General features: G+C 37.6%; 1 protein-coding gene and 2 non-coding genes across 3 annotated transcripts; 1 reads left to right on the top strand and 2 right to left on the bottom strand.

Moving 5' to 3' along the window:
• Window positions 1-317: 317 nt before the first annotated feature.
• On the top strand, window positions 318-1,286 carry LOC110673015 (NADH dehydrogenase [ubiquinone] flavoprotein 1, mitochondrial-like). Its single transcript, XM_058128775.1, has 2 exons — window positions 318-831; window positions 880-1,286. Exons 1-2 carry the CDS (start codon window positions 318-320, stop codon window positions 1,284-1,286), a joined length of 921 nt encoding a protein of 306 aa, XP_057984758.1.
• A 2,545-nt stretch (window positions 1,287-3,831) lies between these two features.
• LOC131170106 (small nucleolar RNA R71) lies at window positions 3,832-3,938 on the bottom strand. The gene has a single exon (XR_009141048.1). It is a non-coding gene; the product is annotated as a small nucleolar RNA R71 (small nucleolar RNA).
• A 9,266-nt stretch (window positions 3,939-13,204) lies between these two features.
• On the bottom strand, window positions 13,205-13,311 carry LOC131169982 (small nucleolar RNA R71). Its single transcript, XR_009140925.1, has one exon. It is a non-coding gene; the product is annotated as a small nucleolar RNA R71 (small nucleolar RNA).
• Between the last annotated feature and the right edge of the window lie 6,530 nt (window positions 13,312-19,841).

Below are 19,841 nucleotides of genomic sequence, written 5' to 3'. Positions count from 1 at the left end.
TTTTCAAAAAAAGCTTTTTTGCTTATTTTTATCTTTTCTTCTCAAGGTTTTGGATTAAACCTTTGTTGTTCTTTTAAGATTGTTCTTGTGACAATCTTTACATGCTACAGGCTATGTCAGGTGGTATCAGAGTAAGGATTTCACCCTCATTACAATAGCCAATACTGGTACTAGTGGTGGTGGTGGTGGCAATCAACCTCAAAACGGTGATTAGGGGTTACCAGCTATTTGGAGAGCAATCAAAGAGCATTGAAACTCTATAACAAAAATTATGCAACAATTGCGAGAGATCCAAGAGCAATTGTGCACTAGGGTGAATGTTAGTGAAAATAGGAATCAAGATTCAAGCCACAAAAAATAATAGTTTTAGATCATTCAGCACCCAAGCTGCAAATGCTGGAAGTCCACAGCCTCCACCACCTCCTCCACCTCCAGAGAAAACCCATTTTGGTGGATTAAAAGATGAGGACTGGATTTTTACCAACTTGTATGGGTTGCATGACTCTTTTCTCAAAGGTGCCATGAAGCGGGGAGACTGGTATAGAACAAAGGACTTGGTACTCAAGGGTGCTGATTGGATTGTTAATGAATTCAAGAAGTCTGGCCTCCAAGGACGTGGTGGTTCTGGTTTCCCCTCTGGCCTCAAATGGTCATTCATGCCAAAAGTATCTGATGGACGTCCCTCCTACCTCGTGGTTAATGCTGATGAAAGTGAACTTGGAACTTGCAAAGATAGGGAAATCATGCGCCATGATCCACACAAGCTATTAGAGGGCTACTTAATTGCTGGGGTGGGAATGAGAGCCTCTACTGCATATATCTACATTAGGGGTGAATATGTGAATGAACGTAAAGACTTGGAAAGAGCATGAAAAGAAGCTTATGGAGCTGGGTTATTGGGCAAGAATGCATGTGGTTCTGGCTATGATTTTGATGTTCATATCCACTATGGTGCCGGTGCTTATATTTATGGTGAAGAGACTGCACTTTTAGAAAGCCTAGAAGGAAAACAAGGGAAACCAAGGCTGAAGCCTCCCTTCCCAGCCAATGCAGGGTTGTATGGCTGTCACACTACTATTACAAATGTGGAAACGGTGGTTGTCTCTCCCACCATTTTGAGGCATGGACCAGAGTGGTTTGCTAGTTTTGGCAGGAAGAATAATTATGGAACAAAATTGTTTTGTTTCTTAGGTCATGTGAACAAACCTTGCACAGTTGAAGAGGAGATGAGTATTTCTCTCAAAGAGTTAATAAAGAGGCACTGTGGAGGTGTTCGAGGTGGATGAGATAATCTACTTGCAGTAATACCAGAGGGTTCTTTTGTGTCGTTGATTCCCAAGCACATATGTGATGATATGCTAATGGATTATGATGCTCTTAAGGCTGTCCAGTCAGGGCTGGGGACTGCAGCTGTGATTGTGATGGATAAATCTACTGATGTTGTGGATGCAATTGCTAGGTTGTCATACTTCTACAAGCATGATGCATACATTTTGCATAGTCATTTAGGTCTAATTTTATAACCATTTTTATTTGATTATTAGTCATTTTTAGCTAATTTCATTAGTTAATTAGTTAGTTTTTCATAGTTGTCAATTTTGTATTAATTTGTAATTTTTACTTTGTTTTGTAGGAAAAATGGTGTTTTTGAAGGGCCGAAGAGAATTTTGCCATTAAGGAGTGTCTTCTACAGCCAAAGATGTCAAAAACAAGTTTTCAAGCTGAAATATGCATTGACCAAACTGTGCATAACTTGCCGCATAAGCTATGCAGTTCTGCATAAGGAGAAAAATCACTGTTCCAGAACCAGCCAAAATGTGCATAAGGAGACTGCATAGCTTATGCACATTCACGCCTCCCTTATGCACTTTCACGGAATTGTGCATAACCTATGCACCAAGTCATGCAGTTTCGCATAAGTGACCCAGAAATTAAAATCGCATAAGGGATTGCATGACTTATGCAGTCCACTTATGCAGTCCCATAAAGAGTTCATTAATGAGCTGGCAGAAGATTCCCTCAGATAATTCCTCCTAGAACATACCATTTGAGGGCTCCATGTCAGAAAAATGCTATAAATAGTCTCATTTTCCCATTTTAGGGGGAGGAAAAAGGAGCAGAAAAGGAAAGGAAGAGGAGAGGCAGAATTTGAAGAGTCACTTTCACCTTCCACACCATTTTCAACCAAGATTTGCAGATTTCTTTCTTTCCTTACATTTTTCTACATTTCTAGTGTTTAATTTCTTATTTCTTAGCTTAGATTAAAGCTTTATTTCCTTATAAACTCATAATATCTTGTAAGCATTATGGATAGTGAGTAGTTTACTTTTGATTCTGGAGTAAGGATTGTAATATTTGAGATATTTTGTGGATTTTGATTGGGTAATCCATATTTTGTGGTCTTAATGAGTTTTATTCATTTCTTGTGTGCTTAATGACATGCTTAGTGTAGGATCCCATTAAGTGATGTTCTTAATCCATGGTTGAAGCATCGAAAGGAGAAGGCCCTGTGATAGATAATCAAGAAATTGGACTTAATTAACTTAGACCTAGAAATAGGCTAAGGATTAAGAGGATTCACAGATTAATTAAAGAACTTAATGGGTCTTAATTAACTCTAAGTCCACGAAAGTAGGATTAGATTGAGTAAGGCACTCTTTGTCTCACTCGAAAGGGAATTCAAAGGATTTAAGAATTAATCTCCTTAAAACCCATAAGTTTCATAAGATTGGATAACCAATTTAAAATCCCAAAATAGCTCGAATATGAAATCCCGAACTCCGGAATCGCCTTTTTACCATTGTTAATTTTCAATTGAATTTAATTGCTTGCCATTTTAGAATCTTGCCATATTTGAACTTGCTTATTTCAATTTGATGCAATTTTAGTTTAATTAATACATTGATGAATAGAATATTAATTTTGCACATATAGATTTCACATTCTCAATACCCATCAATTCATTACTTTAATTTCAAAAATACTTCGATTTAGTCAACTTTTATATCAAAAATTCAATCATTAACTCAACTCCTCGTGGGAACGATATCTTTACTGTATTACTTGTACGACCCGTGCACTTGCGGTTGGGCCACATCAAGTTTTTGGCGCCGTTGCCGGGGAGTTGTTTGTTTAATATTGAATTTTTGATTATTTTAGTTGTTTTTAGTTTTATTTTTTGTTATCTTTTCATTTTGTGTTTGTTTGTTCTTTTTCAGGTACTTTTAATCTTTTATGAGAAGAGCTAGAAGCACAAGTGACACATCCTTATTGTTCAATCCTGAAATTGAGAAATTTTGTAAAGCCAACAAGAAAGAAACCAGAAAAAGAAAAGAAGCTTTGAGAGAAACCGAAATTGAAGCAGACATGGCTGATGAAAGAATTAGAATCGGTGGTAATGCTGGAAATGGTCAAAACAATGAAGATGCAGCCCATGGTGAAGAAGTTGTTAATGCTAACCTGCCTAGGGGAAGTATGATGGATCATGCTTTTCCTCATTTTGATGACTTGAGAGAAAGCATAGCAAGACCAAGAATTGATGCAAATAGTTACAAGATGGATTTTGGAGTTCTTCAAATGATCCAAAACTCCCAATTCGGGGGTCATCCTTCTGAAAATCCACACACACATCTGAAGAAGTTTGCTATGATTTGCGACATGCAAAAACAACCTGGAGTGTCTGATGATGCAGCAAGATTAAAGCTATTCCCGTTCTCTTTGAAAGATAGAGCATTGGATTGGCTTGACTCTTTACCTCACAACTCCATTACAAATTGGGAGCAACTAACTGATGCATTTCTTACACAATATTTTCCACCTGGAAAAACTCAAGAATTGAGGAATCAAATGACAGCTTTCAGACCAAGAGAGGATGAAACTCTATATGAGTCATGGATGAGATGGAAGGAATTAGAGAGATTATGCCCACATCATGCCATTCCAAAATGGATGATAAATCAGAATTTTTACACAAATGTCACTCCTGCAATCAGAGGGATTATTGATGCTCAAACAGGAGGAGAATTTATTATGAAGCATGAAGATGAAGCTTATGAGCTATTGGAGAAAATTGCAAAGAATACTCATCTTTGGAGTAGTCCAAGAGGACCAGCTCCAACTCAAAAAAGGCAAGCTGCTGGAATGTATGATCTTGATCCATTCAATATGATTAATGCAAAGTTTGATGCACTTACTAATGTTTTGGCTAAGAAGATGGAAGACTTGAGTATGTTGGTTAGTTCAACATCATCAGCTGGAAGTTCACAACAAGTGGCTTATGCAGAAGGAACTACCAGCTGTGGAGTAGATTATGGAGAACAAGCTGCATATGTTAGTAATTATGGAAACAAGCAAATGGGGAATCCTTATTCTCAAACTTATAATCCAACTTGGAGGAATCATCCCAACTTTTCATGGGAAAATCAGCAAAGTCAAGTTCCAAATCAGAATTTTCAACCACAACAGCAACAAGGAGTTCCATATCAGCAAAATAGGCAACCATTACCTAATTTTCAGCAGAAAAATATGAATCCTCAACCAAAACAGCAAGAACAAAGTTTCACCACTGAAGCTTTGTTGCAACAGATTCTTGCCAACCAAAATAAGCATGATGAGGAGATGAGAGAGATGAAAGCAAGGCTAGAACAGATGCAAACACATAACAGAATGCTGGAAAATCAGATTGCACAACAAGCATCTTCCTCAAGTGCCAAGTCTTTTGGAAAACTACCAAGTCAACCAGAAAACCCAAGAGAGCAGTGTCAAGCTATTACTTTAAGAAGTGGGAAAGTTATAAATGATGAGAAGAGTGAAAACAGTGAGAAGAGAGAAAATGAAAAAGAAACTGATGAGAGTGAAAAACAAGAGAGTGCAGAAAAATGTAAAGAGAAAATTGAAGAGAAGGAAGAGAAGTATATACCTCCTGAGCCTTACAAGCCACAACTTCCCTTTCCACAAAGATTTCAAAAAGCCAAGCTTGATAAGCAATTTGGGAAGTTCTTAGAGGTTTTAAAGAAACTTTATATAAATGTGCCATTTGTTGATGCTCTTTCACAAATGCCCTCTTATGCAAAATTCTTGAAAGAAATTCTCTCAAACAAGAGGAAACTTGAAGATGATGAAACTGTAGCCTTAACAGAAGAATGTAGTGCTATCCTCCAAAGGAAACTTCCTCCAAAGCTCAAGGATCCAGGGAGTTTTTCAATTCCATGCCACATTGGGGAATCATGTTCTACAAAAGCTTTATGTGATTTAGGGGCTAGTGTTAGCCTCATGCCCCTCTCAATTTATGAGAAGCTCAATATGGGAGATCTAAAGCCAACCCACATTTCTCTTCAGTTAGCTGACAGATCAATCAAGTATCCTGAAGGGATTTTGGAGAATGTGCCTCTGAAGGTTGGAAAGTTCTATATACCTGTTGACTTTGTCATCTTGGACATGGAGGAAGATTTTAATATTCCAATTATCTTGGGAAGGCCTTTCCTGGCTACAGCAGGAGCATTAATTGATGTTAAGGGAGAAAAGCTGACTCTTAGAGTTGGTGAAGAGCAATTGGTTTTCAATATTAATAACACTATGAAGAAGCATCATTCTGAAGCTGATACTTGCTTGAGAGTTGATATCATTGATGAGCTGGTTGAAGAATATTTCAGAAAGAAATATCCAGAAGATCCACTTGAAAATTGTTTGGTTCATGGAGAAAGCATAGACTATGACAACCCTCATGTGGCTGCATATGCTCAACATTTAGAGGGAAGTCCACCATTCATTTCTGCTCCAGTTTTTCAACTCACACAAAAGGAAAAAGCAGAATCTAAGCAACCATCATTCAAGGAAGAAGATGCACCTAAGGTAGAACTTAAGCAACTTCCTTCTCAGCTCAGGTATGAATTTCTTGGCACTAATAACACTTATCCAGTAATTGTAAATGCAAACTTGAGTACCTTAGAGGCTGATAAGTTGTTAAGAGTGTTGAGACAATTTAGGAAAGTCTTAGGATACACCATAGATGATATTAAGGGAATAAGCCCACACTTTTGCATGCATAGAATCATTTTGGAAGAAAATTGTAAGCCATCTATTGAACATCAGAGGAGGTTGAACCCAAATATGAAAGAAGTTGTTAAAAAGGAAATTTTGAAATTGCTTGATGCAGGGATCATATACCTATCTCTGCATACTTGGGTGAGCCCAGTACATGTTGTTCCAAAAAAGGGTGGAATGACAGTGGTCAAAAATGAAAATAATGAATTAATTCCCACTAGAACGGTGACTAGTTGGCGAATGTGCATAGATTACAGAAAACTAAATGTTGCCACTAGAAAAGATCATTTTCCACTTCCCTTCATTGATCAAATGCTGGAAAGACTGGCTAGGCATTCTTACTTTTGCTATTTAGATGGATATTCAGGTTTTTTTCAAATCCCTATCCATCCAAATGATCAAGAGAAAACCACTTTTACTTGTCCTTATGGAACCTTTGCTTATAGAAGGATGCCATTTGGGTTGTGTAATGCACCAGCCACTTTTCAAAGGTGCATGATGGCAATCTTCTCAGATTTCATTGAAGACATAATGGAGGTTTTTATGGACGATTTTTCTGTTTATGGATCTTCATTTGACATATGCTTGGCTAACCTTTCTAAAGTTTTGCAGCGATGTGCAGATACTGACCTTGTGTTAAATTGGGAAAAGTGTCATTTCATGGTTCAGGAAGGGATAGTGCTTGGACATTTGGTATCTAACAGAGGAATAGAGGTTGATAAAGCCAAGGTTGAAGTGATAGAAAAGATGGCTCCTCCTACCAATGTCAAAGGAATTCGAAGTTTCCTAGGACATACCGGGTTCTACAGACGCTTTATAAAGGATTTTTCTAAAATAGCCAAACCTTTGTCTAATTTGTTAAGTAATGACAATCCATTTGTATTTGACCAAGAGTGTTTGGATGCCTTTTGCAGGTTGAAGCAAGCTCTTATCACTACACCAATCATGCAACCACCTGATTGGAGCCTACCTTTTGAAATTATGTGTGATGCTAGCAACTATGCAATTGGGGCTGTTCTTGGTCAAAGAAAGGACAAAAAGGCTTATGCTATTTATTATGCTAGTAGAACACTGGATGACGCTCAAACAAATTATGCAACAACTGAAAAGGAGTTTTTAGCAATTGTCTTTGCATTAGAAAAGTTCAGACCTTACATTATTGACTCAAAGGTGGTTATATTTTCAGATCATGCAGCCATCAGGTATTTGCTCCGTAAAAAGGAGGCTAAACCTAGGCTCATTAGATGGATTCTGATGCTACAAGAGTTTGATTTGGAGATTAGAGATAAGAAGGGAGCTGAAAATGTAGTTGCTGATAATCTTAGTAGGTTGAAATTGGATGATGAAGAATTGGATGAAATCCCTATTGATGAGTTTTTCTTGGATGAACAACTTTTCTCTCTTGTTGCTAAGCTACCTTGGTATGCAAACTTTGTGAATTACCTATCTTGTGGAGTTTTACCTCTAGGTATGACATGGCAACAAAAGAAAAAGTTTTTGCATGAGGTCAAGTTTTATAGATGGGATGATCCTTTACTCTTTAGGAGATGCTGTGATGGTTTAATAAGGAGGTGTATTCCTGATGAGGAGACACAGAGTATTATGCATCATTGCCATGTTTCTGATTATGGAGGACATTTTGGAATCTCTAAAATTTCTTTGCAATTTTGCAAGCTGGTTTCTTTTGGCCAAATCTTTTTAAGGATGTGAGGAAATTTGTGTTGGATTGTGATAAATGTCAAAGGAGTGGAAATTTGTCAAAAAGAGATCAAATGCCCCTAAATAATATTCTTGAAGTGGAATTATTTGATGTTTGGGGAATAGATTTTATGGGGCCATTTCCTCTTTCATTTGGTAATAGATACATCCTAGTTGGAGTTGACTATGTGTCAAAGTGGGTGGAAGCTATTGCAACTCCAACTAATGATGCTAGAGTGGTAGTGAAATTCTTGAAGAAATTTGTCTTGAGTAGATTTGGAGCTCCTAGGGCTATAATTAGTGGTGGGGGTTCCCATTTTTGTAATAAGCAATTTGAGAGCTTAATGAGGAAGTATGGTGTAGTGCACGAGATAGCTACCCCATACCACCCTCAAACTTCAGGACAAGTTGAAATTTCTAACAGAGAGCTCAAGCATATTTTGGAGAAAACAGTGAACAATTCTCGGAAAGATTGGTCTATCAAACTAGATGATGCTTTATGGGCATATAGGACTGCCTACAAAACCCCTATAGGAACTACTCCCTTTAGGTTGGTGTATGGTAAGTCTTGTCATTTACCTGTGGAGCTAGAACATAAAGCATATTGGGCCATTCAGACCTTGAATTTTGATCTTAAGCAAGCTGGTGAAAAGAGACTATTGCAGCTTAATGAGCTTGAAGAATTGAGGATGGATGCTTATAAAAGTGCCCGTATTTACAAAGAAAGAACTAAAGTTTGGCATGATAAGCACCTTAGGAAAAAGGAATTCAAAGAAGGTGATTTAGTTTTGTTGTTCAACTCAAGATTGAAATTGTTCCCTGGAAAACTCAAGTCAAGGTGGACTAGTCCATATAGAGTTTCTAAGGTTTTCCCTTATGGAGCAATTGAAATTTGGGGTGAAAAATCTGGGAATTTTAAGGTCAATGGGCATAGATTGAAACATTACATAACTGGAGACCCAATAAAGGGAGCAAGCTGTTATAAGCTCTCCAATCCCTCACCTCTTTTTCACTGAAATTCATGAAGAGTCCAGCTAAGGACTATAAATTAGCCCTCTTGGGTGGCATCCCAAGTCCTTTTATTTTGCTTTTGCTGATTTACTTTCATTTTCATTGATTTTGTTTTTATCTTAAATCTCCCCAAATTCAATTTTTGACATTGTTGCATTTTGTCCCTTGTAGATGTATTTCAATGGAGGAAGGTTGGTGAACTGCTGGGGAGTGATTCTTAACTTGAAAATTTTGTCTTTCAAACTCTCCCAAAAATTGATTGATTTTTGCTGCATAACCTGTGCAGGAGCTGCTATCTGGTTTATGTTGAGGAAAAGTGAAATCTGCAGCAAGGAAAAGTCTGCAGCAGATAGATTCTGTCCTTGAGCTGCTATCTGGTTTATGCAGAGCAAAAAAAAAAAAAAAATGGAATCTGCAGCAAAAAGGGTGTCTGCAGCAAATGGCTTGTGTTTTTGGTGAGGTTGGGTGTGTGACTTTTAAGTAAATGTGCTTTTAATGTTAATATGGTGGTAAGTGAGTCATTTTTGCAGTTTTGAGCTTATTTGGGTTGTAGAATTCAAGGTAGGTATGGTGCATTTTATTGGCAAAACTTGGAGCGTTCATTTCATCATTTGTGAATAGATACAACTTTATGCAGATTTATTTGAGTTTTAATGTGCTAAATGTTGATTTGCAGAATTTGAGTCAAAATGGCATAGTTCTCAAAGGTCTTTTATGTAGGATCCATGTCTACATGCTTGTATGATGCATTTTTTATGAACTTTGCATATATTGATGTGTTTTTGGTGAAAATTCTCATGGTTTATGCTTCATAGAATTATATTTCTTCATTCTAGGGTATTTTTCACACTTGCAATTCATGTTCTATTGCATTCTTAATCTTGTTAAATTGTGCATAAGCAACTGCATAGCTTATGCAATCCTGCATGACCACAATTCTTGCCATTTTTCACCTTTATTGCAAGTGCATAAGGAGAGTGCATAGCTTATGCAACTCTGCATAGCCTAATTTTGTCAAATTTCACATCTTTCGAAACCTGCATAAGGGGAGTGCATGACTTATGCACATTTGCATAACTTCAAATTCTTCATTTTCTCTCTCTGCCGAAGTCTGCATAAGGAGGGTGCATAACTTATGCACTTCCGCATAACCAAAAACTCTGAATTTCCAAACCTGCCGAGGGGTGCATAAGCAGAGTGCATGACTTATGCACTTCTGCATAACCAAAGACTCTGAATTCCAAAAGCTGCCGAGACATGCATAAGCAATGTGCATAGCTTATGCACTTCTGCATGACCTCACATTCTGAATCTCAAAACCCACCGAAGAGTGCATAAGCAGAGTGCATAGCTTATGCACATCTGCATGACCACCAACCCAAATTCCAAAAGTTGTCGAAATCTGCATGGGCAGAGTGCATGACTCATGCACTTCTGCATGACTCGATTCTCTGAAAAGCCAAATCCACCGAGAGGTGCATAAGGGGAGTGCATGACTTATGCACTCCTGCATGACCACTAACCCAAATTTCAAAAGTTGCCGAGACCTGCATAAGCAGAGTGCATGGCCTATGCACTTCTGCATGACATATTTTTCTGAACTTCAAAACAGGGCGACACTTGCATAAGCTGGTGCATAAGCTATGCACATGGACTTTCCCCTTATGCAGTTTTTACAAAACCCGTTTAAATCAAATTTTTTTCCTTTCAGCAAAATTTTTTTCTTTCCCACCTTCACCCCGATAAACCCTGTTCACTGTCTTTCTTCCCTCACGATACTCATTCCCTCATATCCCTTCCTCTCCCCTTCTTCTCCACTAGCATTTCCACCGCATAAACCCTAAACTTCCCCCTGCACTTTCATTTCCGCCCTTATCTCTTCCATCCTCTCCATCGGCAATGGAGTCACCTCCCCATTCCCGTCCAGCTTCTCCTCTCGAGGTTTCACCATTGTCAACAATACCTCCTAACCCTAATTCCCCTCCACAAGAAACACCCCCACCACCTCCCACAACCACATACAAACGAAAAATCCGGTCCAAATCTGTGCGACCCATGTCCTTTGGCCCTCCTCTATCCAAACGCAAAGAACCACCCACTGACGCATACATTTTGCATAGTCATTTAGGTCTAATTTTATAGCCATTTTATTCTATTATTAGTTATCTTTAGCTAATTTCATTAGTAAATTAGTTAGTTTTTCATAATTGTCGATTTTGGATTAATTTGTAATTTTTACTTTGTTTTGTAGGAAAAATGGTGTTTTTGAAGGACTGAAGAGAATTTTGCCATTGAGGAGTGTCTTCTACAGCCAAAGATGTCAAAAACAAGTTTTCAAGTTGAAATATGCATTGATCAAATTGTGCATAACTTGCCGCATAAGCTATGCAGATCTGCATAAGGAGAAAAATCACTGTTCCAGAACCAGTAGAAATGTGCATAAGGAGGCGCATAGCTTATGCACATTCTCACCTCCCTTATGCACATTCACGAAATTGTGCATAACCTATGCACCAAGTTATGCGACTCATAAGTGACCCAGAACCAGTAGAAATCGCATAAGGGTGCATAACTTATGCGATCCACTTATCTGATCCATGAAGAGTTCATTAATGAGCTGGCAGGAGATTCCCTCAAATAATTCCTCCTAGAACATACCATTTTAGGGCTCCATGTCAGAAAAATGCTATATATAGTCCCATTTTCCCATTTTAAAAAAAGAGAAAAGAAAGGAGCAAAGAAGAAAAGGAGAGGGGCTGAGCAGAATTTGAAGGGCCATCTTCACCTTCCACACCATTTTCAACTAAGATTTGCAGATTTCTTTCTTTCTTTACACTTTTCTACATTTCTAGTGTTTAATTCCTTACTTCTTAGCTTAGATTAAAGCTTTATTTCCATTTAAACTCATCATATCTTGTAAGCATTATGGATAGTGAGTAGTTTACTTTTGATTCTGGAGTAAGGGTTGTAATATTTGAGATATTTTGTGGATTTTGATTGGGTAATCCATATTTTGTGGTCCTAATGAGTTTTATTCATTTCTTGTATGCTTAATGACATGCTTAGTGTAGGATCCCATTAAGTGATGTTCTTAATCCATGGTTGAAGCACCGAAAGGAGAAGGCCTTGTGATAGATAATCAAGAAATTGGACTTAATTAACTTAGACCTAGAAATAGGCTAAGGATTAATAGGATTCACAGATTAATTAAAGAACTTAAAGGGTCTTAATTAATTCTAACTCCACGAAAGTAGGATTAGTTTGATTAAGGCACTCTTTGTCTCACTCGAAAGGGAATTCAAAGGATTTAAGAATTAATCTCCTTAAAACCCATAAGTTTCATAGGATTGGACAACCAATTTAAAATCCCAAAATAGCTCGAATATGAAATCCCGAACTCCGGAATCACCTTTTTTTTACCATTGTTAATTTCTAATCGAATTTAATCATTTGTCATTTTTAATATTGCCATATTTGAACTTGCTTACTTCAATTTGATGCAATTTTAGTTTAATTAATACATTGTTGAATAGAATATTAATTTTGCACATTTAGATTTCATACTCCATTACCCATTAATTCATTATTTTAATTTCATAAATACTTCAATTTAGTCAACTTTTATATCGAAAATTCAATCATTAACACAACTCCTCGTGGGATCGATATTTTTCTATACTACTTGTACGACCGGTGCACTTGCGGTTGGGACGCATCAAGTTTTTGGCGCCGTTGCCGGGGAGTTGTTTGTTTAAGATTGAAATCTTGATTATTTTAGTTGTTTTTAGTTTTATTTTTGTTATATTTTCATTTTTGTGTTTGTTTGTTCTTTTTCAGGTACTTTTAACCTTTTATGAGAAGAGCTAGAAGCTCAAGTGACACATCCTTATTGTTCAATCCTGAAATTGAAAAGTTTTGTAAAGCCAACAAGAAAGAAACCAGAAAAAGGAAGGAAGCTTTGAGAGAGATTGAAATTGAAGCAGACATGGCTGATGAAAGAATTAGAATTGGTGTTGGTAATGCTGGAAATGGTCAAAACAATGAAAATGCAGCCCAAGGTGAAGAAGTTGTTAATGCTAATGTGCCTAGGGGAAGTATGATGGATCATGCTTTTCCTCGTTTTGATGACTTGAGAGAGAGCATAGCAAGACCAAGAATTGATGCAAATAGTTACAAGATGGATTTTGGAGTTCTTCAAATGATTCAAAATTCTCAATTTGGAGGACATCCTTCTGAAAATCCACACACACACCTGAAGAAGTTTGCTATGATCTGTGACATGCAAAAACAACCTGGAGTGTCTGATGATGCAGCAAGATTGAAGCTATTCCCATTCTCTTTGAAAGATAGAGCATTGGATTGGCTTGATTCTTTACCTCACAACTCCATTACAAATTGGGAGCAACTCACTGATGCATTTCTTGCACAATATTTTCCACCTGGAAAAACTCAAGAGCTGAGGAATCAAATGACAGCTTTCAAACCAAGAGAAGATGAAACTCTTTATGAGTCATGGATGAGATGGAAGGAATTAGAGAGATTATGCCCACATCATGCCATTCCAAAATGGATGATAAATCAGAATTTCTACACAAATGTCACTCCTGCAATCAGAGGAATCATTGATGCTCAAACAGGAGGAGAATTTATTATAAAGCATGAAGATGAAGCTTATGAGCTATTGGAGAAAATTGCAAAGAATACTCATCTTTGGAGTAGTCCAAGAGGACCACTCCAACTCGTAAAAGGCAAGTCTTTGGAATGTATGATCTTGATCCATTCAACATGATTAATGCAAAGTTTGATGCACTTACAAATGTCCTTGCTAAGAAGATGGAAGATTTGAGTATGTTGGTTAGTTCATCATCATCAGCTGGAAGTTCACAACAAGTGGCTTATGCAGAGGAAACTACCAGCTGTGGAGTAGACTATGGAGAACAAGCAGCATATGTTGGTAATTATGGAAACAAGCAAATGGGGAACCCTTACTCTCAAACTTACAATCCAAATTGGAGGAATCATCCCAACTTTTCATGGGGAAATCAGCAAAATCAAGTTCAAAATCAGAATTTTCAACCACAACAGCAGAGTCAAGTTCCATATCAGCAAAATAGGCAACCACTGCCCAATTTTCAGCAGAAAAATATGAACCCTCCACCAAAACAGCAAGAACGAAATTCCACCACTGAAGCTTTATTGCAACAGATACTTGCTAACCAAAATAAGCATGATGAGGAGATAAGAGAGGTGAGAGCAAGGCTGGAACAGATGCAAACACACAACAGAATGCTGGAAAACCAGATTGCACAACAAGCATCCTCCTCAAGTGCTAAGTCTTTTGGAAAGCTTCCAAGTCAACCAGAAAATCCAAGAGAGCAGTGTCAAGCTATTACTTTAAGAAGTGGGAAAGTTATAAATGATGAGAATAGTGAAAACAGTGAGAAGAGAGAAAATGAGAAAGGGACTGATGAGAGTGAAAAACAAGAGAGTGCAGAAAAATGTAAGGAGAAATTTGAAGAAAAAGAAGAGAAATATATACCTCCTGAACCCTACAAGCCACAACTTCCCTTCCCACAAAGATTTCACAAAGCCAAGCTTGACAAGCAATTTGGGAAGTTCTTAGAGGTTTTGAAGAAACTTTACATAAATGTGCCTTTTGTTGATGCTCTTTCACAAATGCCCTCTTATGCAAAATTCTTGAAAGAAATTCTCTCAAACAAGAGGAAACTTGAAGATGATGAAAGCGTAGCTTTGTGAGAAGAATGTAGTGCTATCCTCCAAAGGAAACGTCCTCCAAAGCTTAAGGATCCAGGGAGTTTTTCAATTCCATGCCACATTGGAGAGTCTTGTTCTACAAAAGCTCTATGTGATTTAGGGGCTAGTGTTAGCCTTATGCCCCTTTCCATCTATGAGAAGCTCAACAGGGGAGATCTAAAGCCAACCCACATTTCTCTTGATTGGTGTGAGAACAATCAAGTATCTGAAGGGATTTTGGAGAATGTGCCTGAAGGTTGGAAAGTTCTATATACTGTTGACTTTGTCATCTTGGACATGGAGGAAGATTCTAATATTCCAATTATCTTGGGAGACCCTTTCTAGCTACTGCAGAGCATTAATTGATGTTAAGGGAGAAAAGCTTACTCTTAGAGTTGGTGAAGAGCAATTGGTTTTCAATATTAATAACACTATGAAAAAGCATCATTCTGAAGCTGATATTTGCTTGAGAGTTGATATCATTGATGAGCTGGTTAAAGAACACTTCAGAAAGAAATATCCAGAAGATCCACTCGAAAATTGTTTGGTTCATGGAGGAGGCATAGATTATGACAACCCTCATGAAGCTGCATATGCTCAACACTTAGAGGGAAGTCCACCATTCATTTCTGCTCCAGTTTTTCAACTCACACAAAAGGAAAAAGCTGAATCTAAGCAATCATCATTCAAGGAAGAAGATGCACCTAAGGTAGAACTTAAGCAACTTCCTTCTCAGCTCAGGTATGAATTTCTTGGCACTAATAACACTTATCCAGTAATTGTAAATGCAAATTTGAGTACCTTAGAGGCTGATAAGTTGTTAAGAGTGTTGAGACAATTTAGGAAAGTTTTGGGATACACCATAGATGACATTAAGGGAATAAGCCCACACTTTTGTATGTATAGAATTAGTTTGGAAGAAAATTGTAAACCATCTATTGAACATCAGAGAAGGTTGAACCCAAATATGAAAGAAGTTGTTAAAAAGGAAATTTTGAAGTTGCTTGATGCAGGGATCATATATCCCATCTCGCATAAGATTTGGGTGAGCCCAGTACATGTTGTTCCAAAAAAGGGTGGAATAACAGTGATCAGAAATGAAAATAATGAATTAATTCCCACTAGAACGGTGACTAGTTGGCGAATGTGCATAGATTACAGAAAATTAAATGTTGCCACTAGAAAAGATCATTTTCCACTTCCCTTCATTGATCAGATGTTGGAAAGACTAGCTAGGCATTCTTACTTTTGCTATTTAGATGGATATTCAGGTTTTTTTCAAATCCCTGTCCATCCAAATGATCAAGAGAAAACCACTTTTACTTGTCCATATGGAACCTTTGCTTATAGAAGGATGCCATTTGGGTTGTGTAATGCACCAGCCACTTTTCAAAGGTGCATGATGGCAATCTTCTCAGATTTCATTGAAGACATAATGGAGGTTTTTATGGACGACTTTTCTGTTTATGGATCTTCATTTGATCTATGCTTGGCTAACCTTTCTAAAATTTTGCAGCGATGTGCAGATACTGACCTTGTGTTAAACTGGGAAAAGTGTCATTTCATGGTTCAGGAAGGGATAGTGCTTGGACATTTGGTGTCTAATAGAGGAATAGAGGTTGATAAAGCCAAAGTTGAAGTGATAGAGAAGATGGCTCCTCCTACCAATGTCAAGGGAATTCGAAGTTTCCTAGGACACGCCGGGTTCTACAGATGCTTTATTAAGGATTTTTCTAAAATAGCCAAACCTTTGTCTAATTTGTTAAGTAATGATACACTATTTGTATTTGACCAAGAGTGTTTGGATGCCTTTTGCAGGTTGAAGCAAGCTCTTATTACTGCACCAATCATGCAACCACCTGATTGGAGCCTACCTTTTGAAATTATGTGTGATGCTAGCAACTATGCAATTGGGGCTGTTCTTGGTCAACGAAAGGACAAAAAGGCTTATGCTATTTATTATGCTAGTAGAACACTGGATGAGGCTCAAACAAATTATGCAATAGTTGAAAAGGAATTTTTGGCAATTGTCTTTGCATTGGAAAAGTTCAGACCTTACATTGTTGACTCAAAAGTGGTTATATTTTCAGATCATGCAGCCATCAGGTATTTGCTCCGTAAAAAGGAGGCTAAGCCTAGGCTCATTAGGTGGATTCTGATGCTACAAGAATTTGATTTGGAGATTAGAGACAAGAAGGGAGCTGAAAATGTAGTTGCTGACAATCTTAGTAGGTTGAAATTGGATGGTGAAGAATTAGATGAAATACCTATTGATGAGTTTTTCTTGGATGAACAACTTTTCTCTCTTGTTGCTAAACTACCTTGGTATGCAGACTTTGTGAATTATCTATCTTGTGGAGTTTTACCTCTAGGTATGACATGGCAACAAAAGAAAAAGTTCTTGCATGAGGTGAAGTTTTATAGATGGGATGATCCTTTACTCTTTAGGAGATGTTGTGATGGTCTAATTAGAAGATGTATTCTGAAGAGGAGGTGCAGTATTTTGCATCATTGCCATGCTTCGATTATGGAGGTCATTTTGGCATCTCTAAGACAAATTAGTAAAATTTTGCAAGCTGGTTTCTTTTGGCCAAATCTTTTAAGGATGTGAGGAAATTTTTGTTGAATTGTGATAAATGTCAAAGGAGTGGAAATTTGTCAAAAGAGATCAAATGCCCTAAATAATATTCTTGAAGTGGAATTATTTGATGTTTGGGGAATAGATTTTATGGGGCCATTCCCTCCTTCATATGGTAATAGATACATCTTAGTTGGGGTTGATTATGTGTCAAAGTGGGTGGAAGCTATTGCAACTCCAACTAATGATGCCAGAGTGGTAGTGAAATTCTTGAAGAAATTTGTCTTGAGCAGATTTGGAGCTCCTAGGGCTATAATTAGTGATGGGGGTTCCCATTTTTGTAATAAGCAATTTGAGAGCTTAATGAGGAAGTATGGTGTAGTGCACAAGATAGCTACCCCATACCATCCTCAAACTTCAGGACAAGTTGAAATTTCTAACAGAGAGCTCAAGCATATTTTGGAGAAAACAGTGAACAATTCTCGGAAAGATTGGTCTATCAAACTAGATGATGCTTTATGGGCATATAGGACTGCCTACAAAACCCCTATAGGAACTACTCCCTTTAGGTTGGTGTATGGTAAGTCTTGTCATTTACCTGTGGAGCTAGAACATAGAGCATATTGGGCCATTCAAACCTTGAATTTTGATCTTAAGCAAGCTAGTGAGAAAAGGTTGTTACAACTTAATGAGCTTGAGGAATTAAGGATGGATGCTTATGAAAGTGCCCGTATTTACAAAGAAAGAACTAAGGTTTGGCATGATAAGCATCTGAGGAAAAAGGAATTCAAAGAAGGTGATTCAGTTTTGTTGTTCAACTCAAGATTGAAATTGTTCCCTGGAAAACTTAAGTCAAGGTGGACTGGTCCATATAGAGTTTCTAAGGTTTTCCCTTATGGAGCAATTGAAATTTGGAGTGAAAAATCTGGGAATTTTAAGGTCAATGGGCATAGATTGAAGCATTACATAACTGGAGACCCAATAAAGGGAGCAAACTGTTACAAGCTCTCTAATCCCTCACCTCTTTTCAGTGAAATTCATGAAGAGTCCAGCTAAGGACTACAAAATAGCCCTCTTGGGAGGCATCCCAAGTCCTTTTATTTTGCTTTTGTTGATTTACTTTCATTTTCATTAATTTTGTTTTTATCTTAAATCTCTCCAAATTAAATTTTTGACATTGTTAAATCTTGTCACTTGTAGATGTAATTCAATGAAGAAAGGCTGGTAAACTGATTGGGAAGTGATTCTTAACTTGAAAATTTTGTCCTTCAAATTTTCCCAAAAACTGATTGCTTTTTGCTGCATAACCTGTGCAGGATCTGCAATCTGGCTTATGCAGAGGAAAGGTACATTCTGCAAAAAAAAAAAAAAAAAAGAGTGTCTGCAGCTAATGACTTATGCTTTTGGTGAGGTTGGGTGTGTAACTTTTTAATATGTGTGCTTATAATGTTAATATGGTGGTAAGTGAGTTATTTTTGCAGTTTTGAGCTTCTTTGGGTTGTAGAATTCAAGATAGAAATGCTGCATTTTCTTGGCAAAACTTGGAGAGTTCATTTCTCATTTGTGGTTAGATGCAACTTCATGCAGATCTTATGGAGTTTTATGTGCTAAATGTTGATTTGCAGAATTTGACTCAAAATGGCATAGTTCTCAAAGGTCTTTTATGTAGGATCCATTTTTACATGCTTGTGTGATGCCTTTTTGATATACTTTGTCTATATTGATGTGTTTTTGGTGAAAATTCTCATGGTTTATGCTTCATGGAATTATATTTCCTTATTCTAGGGTATTTTTCGCACTTGCAATCCATGTTCTATTGCATTCTTGATCTTGTTAAATTGTGCATAAGCAATTGCATAGCTTATGCAATCCTGCATAACCACAATTCTTGCCATTTTTCACCTTTATTGCAAGTGCATAAGGAGAGTGCATAGCTTATGCACTTCTGCATAACCTCATTTTGTCAAATTTCATATCTGTCAAAACTTGCATAAGGTGAGTGCATGACTTATGCACATTTGCACAACTTCAAATTCTGCATTTTCTCTCTCTGCCGAAGTCTGCATAAGCAAAGTGCATAACCTATGCACTTCTGCATAACCAAAAACTCTGAACTTCCAATTCTGCCAAGGGGTGCATAAGGAAGGTGCATAAGTTATGCACTTCCGCATAACCAAGAACTCCAAAAATTCAATTCTGCCGAGGGGTGCATAAGCAGAGTGCATAACCTATGCACTTCTGCATGACCAGAAATCAGAAAATTCCAACAGTTGCCGAGACCTGCATAAGGAACATGCATAAGTTATGCACTTCTGCATAACCAAAGATTCTGAATTTCAAAACCCACCGCAGAGTGCATAAGCAGAGTGCATAGCTTATGCACATCTGCATGACCACTAACCAAAATTCCAAAAATTGCCGAACGGTGCATAAGCAGAGTGCATAACCTATGCACTTCTGCATGACCCAATTTTCTGAAACACCACTTCTGCCGAGAGATGCATAAGGGGAGTGCATAACTTATGCACTCCCGCATGACTTCGCTCCTCAACATTTCAAGGGTCACCGAAACATGCATAAGGACAGTGCATGACCTATGCACTTGTGCATAAGCCATTTCTCTGAAGTTTAAATCATTCTGAAACATGTACAAAAGAGTGCACAGGTTATGCATAACTCATTTTCCCCTCATGCAGTCTCTTACAAACCCGATTCAAATTCATTTTCGACAAACAAAACTTCCCACCTCCACTTCCCG

This window comes from Hevea brasiliensis, chromosome 10 (assembly GCF_030052815.1).
Source record: "Hevea brasiliensis isolate MT/VB/25A 57/8 chromosome 10, ASM3005281v1, whole genome shotgun sequence".
Taxonomy (NCBI): Eukaryota; Viridiplantae; Streptophyta; class Magnoliopsida; order Malpighiales; family Euphorbiaceae; genus Hevea; species Hevea brasiliensis.
This window is presented reverse-complemented; position numbering and strand designations above follow the sequence as displayed.